Genomic DNA, 12,935 nt, shown 5'->3' with positions numbered 1-12,935 from the left:
CTCCCAGGGGGTCATCAGCGTCGCAGGTAGCTGACCTTGCTGAGCAGGATGACAGAGGCTGTCCTGAAGAAGATGCAGTAGGCAAAGACGATGAGGACGCACCACCAAATCATCGCAAAGTCCCAACCAAAGTAGGCTCTCATGAAATCGGGCAGGTAAATGTCGCTCCCCGACAAGCCTGTCATCAGAGTTTCCTTGTCGCAGAGCTGACTGCATGCTAGACCATACAGCGACCATGTGGCAGGACTGCGGGTGGGAGAGACCAAGGATGGAGGCTCACCAGGGGTCCGATGGCCATTAGCAGTTCGGAGATGCTTCATGCAAGGGCTCTCTGCAGTGGCAACTCCTTGCTGGGTGGGGCAGATTGGCCCAGCCTGGACCCCAAATGCCCACTGCCGTCCAGCAACATCCCCCACAAACGAATGCACTGCCCAACCTGATCCTGTTGAGCCACTTCCAACCCCGCGGGATCTCGGAGTAGGGGATCATGAAGCCACTGTGGGAGATTGCGGGGGTCCAGGTGGGCGGGTGAGCGCATGGTTGGGGCAGCATAAAGCGAAGGCTGCCCCTTGTGGACTCGCGTCACCGCACGCCTCGGCGATTACCCAGTCAGCAGCCAGTCCCATCGGGGATGAGTTCAGCCCTCGTGCCCTCCCCACAGGCCCCCCAGCCGCCGCACTTGCTCAGGTTCCAGAGCTGGTTGAACAGGGAGGCCAGCATCATCGCCATCAGCTGATTCGGTGTGAGGTAGATCAGGAACTGCCCCAGCAGCGTGTACATGGTCTGCAAGGGGGTGGCTGAGGTCCCTGAGCATGCTGCAGGCGAGGCTGAGCGGTGGGCGCACCCGAGCCTGGGGTGTCTGCCTGGAGTACACAGCTCAGGGGCTCGCCCCAGCGTGTGCATCCCCCGCCCTTCCAGTGACAGGATGGACGCCGCTCGTCCCATGCTCGCAGACATACGTATTCCGGCAGCACAGCCGCCCCATTCCTCAAGGCAGCAGCCCCGTGGAGCAGGGCATTCATCAGGCAGCTGCACAGCGGCCCCAGCGGCTTCGCCGCCAACCCGGGCCCCCCCCCACTTCCCCCTCACCAGCACCAGGGTCAGCAGCAGCAGGAAGTAGAAGAACTTCCAGGCCACGGGGTCGAAGCCCACCATCCAGTAGGCCACTACGGACATGATCAAGGCTTGGATGAGGAGGTAGGGGATCTCCGCGACGGAGGTGGCCAGCGTGTAGGGCCCGGGGGAGTACATGGCGGCGGCCCGCTCCCGGTAGAATACGGTGCGCTCGGCGGAGAGGAGAGGAATGATCGATATGCAGTTGAAGATGCCCAGGAAGGTGGTCATGGAGAAGAGCACGCCCGCGATGTTCTGGACCTGGGCCGCCGAGATCGAGCCGTCCGCGGCCACCTTGCCCTGGTTGTAGTACAGCGCGCCGTAGATGAAGGAGATGATCGTGGTCAGGAAGATGCGGGTCATGTCTGTGACAAGGGCCAAGAGGAGAGAGGGAGGAGGGGTAGTGGTGAGGGGAGGGGAAGGCATGAGCAGCTGGCCCCCTTGTGGAAGACCAGAGCAATTGTTATGTCTTCCCAGGGTAACATAACTTTGGGCGCTGCAAACTCTGAGGACCATCCTGCGACCTCGAAACTAATCCCTGCCCCCCCTTAACCCTATCCACCCGTGACCCCCACCCCAATCCACCACCACAGGGGCTCACTGTACTGTGGAAGGTGCCAGTACATCTTGCAAAACTTGCGGATGAGCCAGCGGCGCTGCGTGGCTTGGGACGCTGCATACTTGGACCTCAGGGTCAAGGGGGGGTGCTCCTTGGCACACTTTTCCAGCAGCTGGGAAGCATGGGCCTCATTTTGCTGGAAGAGATGGCTCACCTGTGGATTTGCATGGCGATTGATGGAGGGAGGGGAGGTATGTGCTGAGAGTACTCCGAAGCGGTGTTGGGCAGGGCACATCACCATCGTGTGAAGTGTGAGCGGAGTTGCGTCTACTGATTCAAACCCCCTTGCCTCATACATGCCTGTCCATGCGCCCAACTTACCCTGTAGAGGGTGGGGAAGTCCTGCCCAGCGTCCTTGAAGGTGGTGCTCATGGACCCACCAGTCACCTCCAGCATCCAGGTAGCGGGATTGTACCCGGGGCGGATGGGCTCCACCCCTGGCTGGGCCTCCAGGTATGCCACGAGCTGTGAGCTCTCAAAGCCCAGGTCCCCAAGGTACGTCAGCCTGCCCCCGCGCTGGGATGGTGCAGTCGTGTGAGGAATGAGAAGTGCGTCGTGACAGCACCGATTCGCCGGTGTTGGCAGGATCGCTGCACGTGAACACCAAACATTCCTGACGCAACTCCCCCACACCCCGCCCGCCTAACCATGAAGGCGGGTGTAGGCATCCTCCCTCATTAAATCTCCCCTGAAACTCACTTGCAGAAGTAGGAGAGCATCAAATGCTTCAAAGATGTCCATGCTCGGCTGCAGTGCGGGGAGGAGAATGGCCAGCTGGCTTAGCATGTATGAGCCAGGAGGAGGAGGGGTGTCTGTGTACTCTTTCAGAAGGAATTAGACTCGAGCATGAATCTCACAGGCAATCGTCACGGTCGCCCGGGTAGCAGTGGGCCACCGTTGTTGGGGGGTTCGAGAAGGTGGACATGGAAGCGCCGACCATCCCAGAGGATGCTGGAACACAGGCGATGCACTCCCACGGCCAATGTTCCCCACACCCCACCAACCTGATGGATGGTCACCATGACGGTCCGCTGGCTGTCTGCCACGTTCCGCACTGCTCGTATGACAATGGCGGCCGCCCTCGCATCCAGGCCCGACGTGGGTTCGCTGTGGGGAGAGGGTGAGATGGAGGTGGCTGCCGGTGCAGGCGCAGAAGAGGGGCTCGCTCCCCGTGCCTGTGCGTCACCCCGTCCCAGAGACACCTCCTGGTGCAGAGCTGCCGCGGTGCCACCCCACCCTGCTCACTCCATGAAGACCACCGAGGGGTTGGCCACGAGCTCCACGGCGATGCTCAGACGCTTGCACTGCTCGAGCGACAGGCCAGAGCCATCGCCCCCGACGATGCGCTCCGCGATCCGGTCCAGCTCCACCATGCGAAGGGTGTCATCTACGATGGCCCTGACCTGTTTGACAGGGCAAGAACTTCCATGGTGGTCATGCTGGGGTCACAGACACAGCTACGCTTTGCACTGCTTTGCACACAGCTGTTGTGGGCAGGGCGTCTTCCACGCAGCCTTGGACAGCGGTGATACAGGGTCTCACCCACAGCACTTACATGTTCAAAAGACACGCTTTCCTCGAGACGCAGCCGAGCGGAGAAGAGGAGGGACTCTCGCACTGACGCTGCTGCAGAGTGTATGTCTGTCTGTTCGACATACCTGAGTTTGGTGAAGGAGGGAAGATGAATAGGGGCATGGGAGTCCTCCAAGCGAGAGATGGGGTGGTGCTCCCCCACAAAGCACCGCACACCCAAAGCATCAGCCTTTCCCAGTGGCTGTTCTCAACGCAATCGCTCCCAAGGCGCCAATCAGCCCCCTCTTGTGACTTACCCGACCACTCGCGACCAGGTGGCCTGGTCCTTTGGGTGACCGTTCACAAAGATGTCGCCACGGATGACGCCCACGGTCTTGCGGCCGCAGATGACGTCCTGCGATGGGCCACGAATGCGGCCTCTCTCTTGATACATGCGCACTCATAAAAAGCCTGGTACCGCAGGAGATTTGACCTCAGCGAGCGCAGCAGCGCCAAGGGTGCTCTGGATTCCCTGCTCTTCGACTTACCAAGCCCCCTGTCCACCAAAGGCACACCAGCCTCACCATGAGCGTGGTCTTTCCGGCGCCTGACCCCCCCATGAGGGCCATGAGCCGGCCAGGCTCGGCCACCAGGCTGATGTCGTGCAGGAGCTGCAGCTTGCCGGCGAGGGCGGGGTCGTCACCGTCGTCCACAGCGCCCTTGCGGCCGGCCCTGCCCTTGGACGGGTCAGGGACATAGTACTTGATTCCTCGGCAGATCAGGGTGATGGGGTCAAAAGGCACCGCCGAACGCTGTGAGGTGGAGGTCTCCAGCTCATCTGAGCCGCAAGAAAGCTGGGCACCCAGGTCTGATTTGATAGGGGGTGTGGGGAGATGGACCAGTGGGGCCCAGCATCGGTCAGAGCTGCGGCGCGCGCGTCGTGAGCCCTCCCCCCGCCCGAGCGTGGCGTGCACAACAGCAGCACACATCCCTTTCCCCCCAAAGGATGGCTCACGGCTGCTGGCTTGGGCGGACAGCGTCGACATCGCCATGGAAGACATCCTCGCCATGCGACCGGCGGTGTCCTGCACCTCCCGCTCAAGCTGCTTCTTCCCCTGCTCCACTTCAACTGCCGGACGATGATGAGAGGGGAAGTGGGAGTTCAGAAGGAGGGGGGGGGATCTCCTCGTCTCACACCCGCTGGCATCATGCTGCGCAGGCATAGCTCTGCAATTGGCCCAGAGGCAGCGCTGCCTGGGGCCGGTGGGCCTGCACCTGTGGGTCTGGGCTTGGCCGGCTCCGAGAACATCAGCGCCACCGCGCCCGCAGCAGTGTACACGAGGAGCATGCCCCAGAAGTAAACCACGCTGTACCAGATGTACATCCTGGAGTTGGGTCGGTGGGAAAGGGGGGCGAGGGCGAGGGAGCGGTCGGCACACTGCACAGGACACACCTGCTGGGGCGTGGACTGAGACGTTCCCAGAAACCAGGGTCCTGAGGAACCGGCGCTTGCCCATCGACAAAGCAAAGGCCCCGCCTGCAATGCTCACATCATCCCCACCTTACCCCTGCCACTCACCGGTCCCTGCGCAAACCAAAGGCGGCGAGCGCATACTCGCCCTGGGTCAACCCTTCCCACCCATTCGCTTCCGGTATCTGCCACCCTGGGCTCGTGAACTCGCTGATGGCAAAGGCCTGGACACACCACGCGGTGGGATTCAGGTAATGCACCCACTGCAAGGGTGGGGGTAGGGTGGAGACGGGCATGTGAATGTCGGGGAAGTGGGTACCAGCAGGCTCCTGGCAAGATCCTGGGGTGCCTCGTGGGCAGGAGCACCCAGTGAGGTCTGGCTGGGTACCCGAGGATTCCACCACGTGTTACAGGCAGAAGGCCAGAGCAAAGGGAAGGTGCTGCCGGGCCTCCTCCCTCCTGCAAGGTGCCAACACTTTCTTCCCTGCACCCCACGACCCCCCCCCCAACCCCCCCCCTTATACCCCAACAGCTCACTATCAGGTAATCAGGGATGCTGGAGGTGATGATGGTGAAGCCATTCGTGAGGGAGATGAGCAGGAAGATGAGCCCCATGATCGAGTTCCCCACCAGCACTGGGAAGGGTGAGTGGGTGGGTGGCGCGGGGGGGTCATTCATGACTGCCCCTTGCTCCCCCATGCATCCGGCTGGATCAGGGCGGGAGCCGCTGCCGTTGCATGCACAGCAGCGCAGCCACACCCTGGCCCCATGTCGGTGCACGAGGGCAGACCCTCGTGGGCGGGCCGCACGCCGAGTGCTTGCTGCCAGGCAGGCGCAGGCGCGACCAGGCATGCCCGCGGAGCTCAGGCCCCGACCCCTGGCACTCACGACTGGGCGAGGAGAAGGCGACCAGGCGGATGAGCCCTGCCACGCAGTTGCTGCAGGACCAGACCAGGAGGAGGAAGGTGAAGAAGCATCCCGCGCTGCGCTGAAAATTGACCAGGAGGTAGAAGGGGGGGCAGAAGAGCAGCGTCTCCAGGGCCGATGGCACCAGCTGGGTGACAACAAAGCCCGAGGTGTAGGACCAGGCCGGGAAGAGGTGGTTGTCGCGGTGCTTGTAAAACACCCTGATGAGGAGGGGGGGGGCCCAGTGGAGCCAGGTGGGGGTTGGGTGGACGGGCTGGTGGGGCAGAGCATTCTCAAGGAGTTTGGGAAGGGGGTTCGAAGACATGTGACATTTGGGTAAGCAGATCCCTTTTCCCCCCTCACATCCCAGTCAGCACCTCTTGGTGTTGAACACCAGGATCAGCTGGGGGGCGCTCATCAGGGTCACATAGTTCACCGCCACGACGCACGCCGCAAACGTCTTTCGCCAAGTGGTTGCGCCGGGTGTGATGCCGAACAGCATGGATCCCATGATGAGCGCCTGGATGGCAGCCTCGATGGGGCGGGCGATGATGAAGGCGCGCTGGCGCACCAGGTCGAGCAGCGCCTGGCGCCGGATCACCAGCCACGTGGCGCGCAGCCGGCTGGGGGAAAGGGTGTGGAGGAATGAGGGTGGGGAGGAGCACTGGCCATGAGAGCATGGGCGCAACTCACAAGGCAACCGGGGATTCGAGTGGCAGCACCTTCCCAGGCCGTAGTGAACCCACATGCCCCGCATTCCTGCCCGGCGACCTGTTGGCAAACTTGGTGGATGGTAGGGGTGCCTGCTGCTCGGCCCCATCGCCTGCCGAGTCCAGGCTCGCCAGCATGCGCCCGCCCCACTCGCTGCGATGCCAGAACGCCGCTGCATGAGGCGGGGAGGGCAGGGACCTCAGCATTTCAGCATCCTAGGGCAGGTGGCGAGCAGAGGGGAGGACAGTGCACGGGCATCATTGCCGAAGGCAGCGGATTTGAGATGTCATCTCCCTGGAGGAGGCTCCCCCTCTTCCAGGCACGCAGGCTGCAGTCAGTCCCAGATAACATTCCCCCACCTCTCCCCTCAACCGTACTCCAGGGTCCTCAGAAAACCTGCACCCACCTGCAATGTCCTCGACGAGAACCAGCAGGGAGGCGGGCGGGTTGATGATGAGATTATGGGGGGTGCGCCTGCTCTCCCGCACCCGTTTTGACTTCAGCAGCCCTTCGGTCGCATACGTCAGCTGCCCGATGGGTGTGGTAACCTCCAGCAGGAAACTGGCCGGGTCCTTGCGGGGCGGGCAGGCGAACCCCAGCCTCGTGAAAAAGCTCAGCGCATGCTCCACGGGACCACTGGCGAGAGGAAAGGGTGGAGAGGGTGAGGTGGGGGTGTTGGGGGGGCGCCTCCAATATTGTCCCAGACCGAGCATGAACTGTGAGGATAGGCATGCATCCCCTTTTACAGCAATGGCAGGGGCTCAGGCCCCTTGGACTCTCTGAAGGCCCTCTCTTGTCCAAGTCCTTGGCCCCCCTGCCCTCTGGCCATCCACCCCCCCCCTCCCTTTTCCTATCTCTCAGACGCACTGGTAGATGACGCGGCCGTCGGTAAGGAGGATGACGTCGTCAAACAGGCTCATCACCTCTGGCGGCGGCTGCAGCAGCGACACCAGCACGGTCTTGTCCAGGGTGTGGCAGGCGTCGCGGAGGTGGCGTACCACGCTGTAGGTGGTGGCGCTGTCCAGACCCGTGGAGATTTCGTCCATGAGGAGGACGGCCTGCGGCCCCACCAGCACCTCGGCCGTGGTCACGCGCTTGCGTTCACCCCCGGATATGCCCCGCGTCAGCCCGTCCCCGATCTGCGTGTCGGCGGCGTGGCTCAGCCCCATCAGCTTCATGGTGACGTGGGGGTTCAGCCTGTGCTTTACCACCAGCCTGCTTGAGAGGGGGGTGGGGGGGTGGGGTGACCAATGAGCGCCGTCGAGTCGGGTGGCGAGGCACAGGCTCGCTGCACGACCTGCACCGCCCCAAAGAACAGGGTCCTCCAGGGACCGCCGGGGGGAAGGGTGAGGGAGGCTGCAGCGCGAGAGGGTACAGAGCCGCCAGACCCCATGCACAAGGCGCACTCCACCCACAGCTCACAGGACCAGCTTCAGGAATTCTGCATCCGGACCCTCCATGCCATCGGTCTGACAGCATCCAGGGGGCGCTCTGACCGCCTGACGCTGCACGCCAAGCCCCGCAGCACGGCCAAGCGTAGCTGACGCGGCACGCCTGCTGCCGGCCGGCGCCCCGGAGCCATGCCTGCGGGTCCCGTCCAGACCTTGCGTCCCCCGCACGGCGCTGCGGGGCGGCCCCAGAGACGGACTCGCAGGGCTCGCGCCACCTTCGGCGGGCCGGGGGGAACTTCCCGTGGGCGCGGCGGGGGAGCCTGCAGGGGAGTCGGGCTCCTTCCCGTTGGAGCTCCGCGGACTAGCATCCTTTCCATGTGCTACCATTTCCAGCCCCTCCTCCAGCTGCCCCAGCGCCTGCGAGAGCGCCTGCGAGAGCGCCTGCGAGAGGTAGGCAGGGAGGGGCTCTGAACCCTCCAGCGCCCGCTTCAGCTCCTCCATGCTCCTCAGCACCTGCCCCTGGTTCACCAGGCAGGCGTAGGCAAACTTCAGGGTCTCCAACACCGAGAGCTGGGGGATGTGGTGGTCATCTGGGGGGGCGGGGAGGGGGGGGGGGCGAGGGGAAAGGATGGCATGTTAGGCGCTGGAGGCGGCGGCGCGGGCTTAAGGCCAACACTACCCTCGGGCAGGCTCCGACACACAGCCCTTGGGCACGGGTGGCAAGCGGGCGCACATTGGTCCACGAGGCCGGAGGCACGTTGCACTGTGAAGCTGTCGAGCGGCTGCCCGTTGTATTCTATGCTCCCTGTGACCTGCAGGGTGAGGGGGAGGATTACCCTCCGTCAGGCGCCGCCGCCACAACCCTGAATGTATGCTGTGTGCTCCAGCCAGGCACTTGGCGTGGCCCCCAGCACACAACGAATTGTGACCTCGGCTGGCCAGTCACGAGCATGCCCAGCCACCCTGCCCCGGCACTGCCCACCCTGAGTCCCCTGTTGATCCTCAGCCGCCCAGAGAGGGCCTGCAGGAAGACCGACTTTCCGGAACCCGGCGGCCCTATCAGCAGAGTGAAGCTGCCCTGCAGGTGTGCGACAAGTGAATAGCATCAGTGCAGGTACCTGTGCAGGTGAAAACCCAACACTTCTTTGTACACAAGCATGGAAAATGACATGACATATCCATGCTGCCCTTCCATTCACAACTCCAATGATCTCCTCACCGGCTGCAGCATCCCATTAACTCCCTCCAGAACACGCAGTGGTTTCTTGGACACATGGCTTCGCAGCAGCAGGGTGTTGAAGGTCCGAAGAGCCGAGTTCCAGATGCTGGGTTTGTCGCTCAGCCCGACAGCCGCATCGACCTCCACAGTCAGATCCTTGTACTTCACCTCAATCCGCGGCAGAGCGTTTGGGATCAGACTGCAGGCCAGGGGAATGGGTGGGGTTGGAGGAACTGGGAGGATCTTTGATCGCTTGAGCCTCAGGATCCGTGCTCCCCTGGTAGAGAATAGCTTCCCCCCTCCTGCCTGGGGCATCACGGAACCACGCCTCGTACCGAAGAACGGGGAGCAGACGCTGTGGGAGGCTGGTGCCCTCGGCAGTACTCCCGATGACATTCTCCACAATAACATCCTTTTCAGTCCTGCTTGGAGGGGTAAGGGCTTGTGCAAGGATATCCAGTGTGGGAATGCATGTATGGGCGGGCTTCAAGCTTTGCTCACCTGTTCAGGGTTTTAGAATGTGGGTGTGCAGGAAGCTGCAGCGAGACAGCCTGGATGAGTTCAAGCTCATCTAGAATGGCGCTCGTGTTCTGGATCTGGTCGCTCGCAGAGAAAAGGTCGTACACCCGGCTGAGGCCCTCCAACCCGAGGGACCTCTCTGGCCGGTCCATGCGCCCTCAGCTCTCACAGCCTCACGAAAGAGTACGGTAAAACCTCCCGAGTTCTGAGCGTTTTTGAACTCACGTGTCGGTATGTGACTCCGACATATTCCCTTGACGCGCCCTGCTTGGGTAACCGGAAAATTGTATGATGAGATTCTCATCCGTCCGGCATGTGACCGAGCGTACACAGATTCCTCCCGCAAACCCTCGCCAATCTCCGGAGCATTCCCATATGGTTTAGAAACGAGGTCGTTCCTTCATAGTGTCACGTTTTAGTTTATGGGGCCTTCTATACTGACATGAATGTACGCTCCAGATTAGCTCCGGGTGTCCTCACACCAGAGCAGTTCACGACCCTGGGCGACCTCGATTGAAGGCAATGAGCCTGATGGATCGTTCATTTGCATATATATCAGACTGGTCTTGGAGGGCAAGGCTGACCGGAGACGTGCGGTGCCTGTGACTCAGGGACGGTCCGGAGCGTCAAGCTGGTCGGACATTCGTATAGCCCCGCGCGCCGCCCCGCACAACAGCGAAAGGCTGATCGCAGTAGCGTCTTGTTATTGGAGGTGCCAACCTGTCATCATCTTTTGATATACTCGAATGTCTGTCCTGCGCACGGAGCCGCGATTGCCTGCGCTGTGCAGGAGTGGCCATGCATCCTACATCGCTCTTGGATCGGGAGCTCCGAAGCCTGATGCCAAGGGTGGCAACCTCGGAGCAATATGGGTGACAAACACCTCTCAATACATGCATGAAGATGGGTCCAGTACCCTGTGACCATGTCCCTCACTGGCTCCCGGCCCGGGGCCGCTCACAACAGGCTGTCCTGAGCTCCACACACAGCGCATCGAAGGGTGTACGCCACACCCCAAGATCAGCAGCGCACACACGTGGCTGTGGCCGGCATACAAAAGGACAGGGAGGGGTCTGGGAGCGCACGAGGACCTGTCGGCCCGTGGGCGTGATGGGTGCTGTGTCCAACCCTGCCGCCCGCCGCTGCCACAAGGTTACCCCCCCTCAATCCCCCCCGGGTCAAGCGGACTTCTCACGTCCCGCCGGTGCCTGCTGGCCAGGCACCGCGGCCGCCGGCTCGCCGGCGACCACGCCCTCGTCGCCGCCCCGGGCCCTCTGGTCCCGGGGCCGCCTGCGTGGCGGGAGCACGGCGCCCACCAGCATGATGGCCAGCACCAGGCCGTGGCCATAGAAGCCCACCGACCTCCACAGGTTCCAGGTGTCCTGCCAGGTCAGCACCTGCATATGGGGGGATGGGGGTCAGGCACGGGAGGGGGCGGTTGGGGAAAGGGGCCGGGCGGGGGGTGGCACGCCGAGCGCGAGGCACCCTCGGGGCGCCTCGCCAGCCGATGCCCCCGCATCGGACCCTTCATGGCTGCCCGGCACCAGACCCGCTGGGGTGTGTGCATGCGCCCCCCTTGCCAATCAGCCAGGGACAAAGCGTCCCCAGGCCCCAGCCTCCACCCACCAGGAAGGACATGGCGGCGTAGTTGAGCACACAGGATGTCAACGCCATCTTGGCCGCCTGCCAGGGCCAGAAGCTTCTGGCCCAGACAGGCCAGCCCTGCTCGTACCTGCAGGATGGTGGGATGGTGGGGAGGTGCAGGCATTGGAGAGCAGCTTGTTGATAAGGGATGCCGTCTTGCGGTGAGGAGGGGATTGTGCACTGTACCGTCCAACATTGGGGCCGAAGTTAGGGGACAGAGGTGGACCTGAACGCCAGGGCACCCCCCAGCTCACCGATACATGACCTTGGACGCCTCAAACATGAGCGCCGAGGTGGCAAAAAAGGCCCAGTATCCCGGGAATAGGCCGTGCCACACCCCCGAGGTCAGCTGCGTGGCCAGCGTGGTCACCACCGTGGGTCTGCGACCCTTGGGGGTCAGGCGATCGTACACATCTTGGGTTATTCGGGGGGGTGGGGGGGTGGGGGGGGCGCAAGGTGGGTGAAGTTGGGGGGCATCGTGCAGCTCAGTTGTGCATAGATCAGGAGGAGGGCGAATGGCATGCGTCGAGGGCGTTCAGCACCGCCTGCAGGGGTGCATGGCAGGCCTGGAGCCCCTGCAGTGCCCCAACCCTCCTCGGCCCCTCTCCTCACGGTGCCGCAGGAATTTGCCGGTGCAAATGTTCCAGTTGCCCGCCAGCGCCGACATGTACGGCTGGAACTCCACCGCACGGATGCGAGTGTTGACAAACCGCCCCCAGGAGGCCCGGCCCTGCACATGGAATTTGCTTGTGAGTTGCTGTTCTGTCAGTCTCGTGTGATCAGGTGGACGAATTGGGGGGGAGGGGTCCCAGATGAAAGCGGGCGGTGCGGTCAAGGCACTCGCACCGACGGGGCCTCGCCCGATTCCGCCCAGAACAGGGTGGCCTGCTGTACACGTGCCCACGCCCCCTCCTCACCCCCCAAAGACGAAGTCTCCCGAGACCACCTCGAGCCGACAGTCACCTTTTGTGAGAGCCCGGAGTAGCACTGGCCAGACATGATCAGGCCCGCCTCCGCCACAGACCAGACAAAGTAGTACTTGAGGCGGGCGGTGAAGCCAGTGAGCAAGATGAGAGCGACCCTGCGGACAGCGATACCGTCAAACATGAGCAGGAACAGCTTTGGAGAGAGCCGCGGGGAGGGGCCACGCCCTATTCAGTAGAAACCCTTTCTCGGAGACAGGCTGTCTGCACCGCCCCCTTCTCCCCTTTGCAATGCTCGCACCTGTGGCGCACGGAGATTGTGTTCCACCACCGCGACTCCAGCAGCGTGGCGTTGAATTCGCGGCCCAGCACGCTCCACAGCGTGGCGCAGGCGGCGCCCCTGAGGAAGCGCAGCGCGCCCGGGAGCAGGGAGGACTGCAGGCGGCCGTGCGCCGCCTCGTCCCAGTCGCCCTGCCGGGGGCATGGTGGGGGTGGGAGGAGGTCAGCGGGGGGGCGGGGTGGCATCCGACGGGCAGCAGCCCGGAGCGGGGGCGGGCGGTGCGGCCAGGCACCCGCGTTCACTCCCCCGGCGGGGCAGAGGCCCCGGCACATGCCCCGGCCCGCGGAGGGAGCGCGGGTGGGGGGGTATCACCAGGCAGTGGGTCGATTCGGCCGCATTCACCGCAGCGCCTCTCCCCCCCATCCCGGGATGGCACGACCCGGCGACCCCACCCGACCACCCACCCTCCGCTCGATGAAGTCAAAGTACTCCTTGGCCTCGAAGAAGGGGCCGGCCAGCAAGTTCCCCGAGGCAAAGCAGTAGCTGTAGTACTCGAGCAGACTGGGCAGGCGATCGAGGCGCATGGCAGCCCGGTACGGGCGATCGTGCTGCGGTGTGGGAGGGTAA

At 63.3% G+C, this 12,935-nt stretch overlaps 2 protein-coding genes across 2 annotated transcripts in view; both read right to left on the bottom strand.

The window, feature by feature from the left end:
* Window positions 1-14: 14 nt before the first annotated feature.
* On the bottom strand, window positions 15-9,613 carry F751_3592 (ABC transporter G family member 31; the record flags this gene model as incomplete). Its single annotated transcript, XM_011400548.1, has 26 exons — window positions 15-246; window positions 437-496; window positions 680-783; window positions 1,090-1,478; window positions 1,715-1,886; window positions 2,054-2,248; window positions 2,432-2,479; window positions 2,737-2,839; window positions 2,978-3,135; window positions 3,288-3,390; window positions 3,562-3,659; window positions 3,829-4,112; window positions 4,320-4,373; window positions 4,520-4,629; window positions 4,824-4,978; window positions 5,253-5,350; window positions 5,604-5,842; window positions 5,999-6,244; window positions 6,315-6,504; window positions 6,739-6,968; window positions 7,200-7,547; window positions 7,755-8,293; window positions 8,706-8,801; window positions 8,943-9,141; window positions 9,278-9,364; window positions 9,444-9,613. 26 exons carry the CDS (start codon window positions 9,611-9,613, stop codon window positions 15-17), a joined length of 4,707 nt encoding a protein of 1,568 aa, XP_011398850.1.
* Window positions 9,614-10,639: 1,026 nt separating this feature from the next.
* The window catches only part of F751_3591 (Membrane-bound O-acyltransferase domain-containing protein 2), a gene marked incomplete at both ends in the record, with an annotated part of 4,473 nt that continues 2,177 nt past the window's right edge, over window positions 10,640-12,935 (bottom strand). Inside the window, 7 exons of the mRNA XM_011400547.1 lie at window positions 10,640-10,858; window positions 11,088-11,193; window positions 11,360-11,519; window positions 11,718-11,835; window positions 12,069-12,186; window positions 12,330-12,499; window positions 12,773-12,916. Coding sequence (XP_011398849.1) covers window positions 10,640-10,858; window positions 11,088-11,193; window positions 11,360-11,519; window positions 11,718-11,835; window positions 12,069-12,186; window positions 12,330-12,499; window positions 12,773-12,916 — 1,035 coding nt within the window. The remainder of the gene's footprint in view (window positions 10,859-11,087; window positions 11,194-11,359; window positions 11,520-11,717; window positions 11,836-12,068; window positions 12,187-12,329; window positions 12,500-12,772; window positions 12,917-12,935) is intronic.

This window comes from Auxenochlorella protothecoides (genome assembly GCF_000733215.1).
Source record: "Auxenochlorella protothecoides strain 0710 unplaced genomic scaffold scaffold38, whole genome shotgun sequence".
In the NCBI taxonomy this organism is placed as follows: domain Eukaryota; kingdom Viridiplantae; phylum Chlorophyta; class Trebouxiophyceae; order Chlorellales; family Chlorellaceae; genus Auxenochlorella; species Auxenochlorella protothecoides.
The sequence above is the reverse complement of the archived record's forward strand: the minus strand, read 5'-3'. Positions and strand labels throughout refer to the sequence as shown.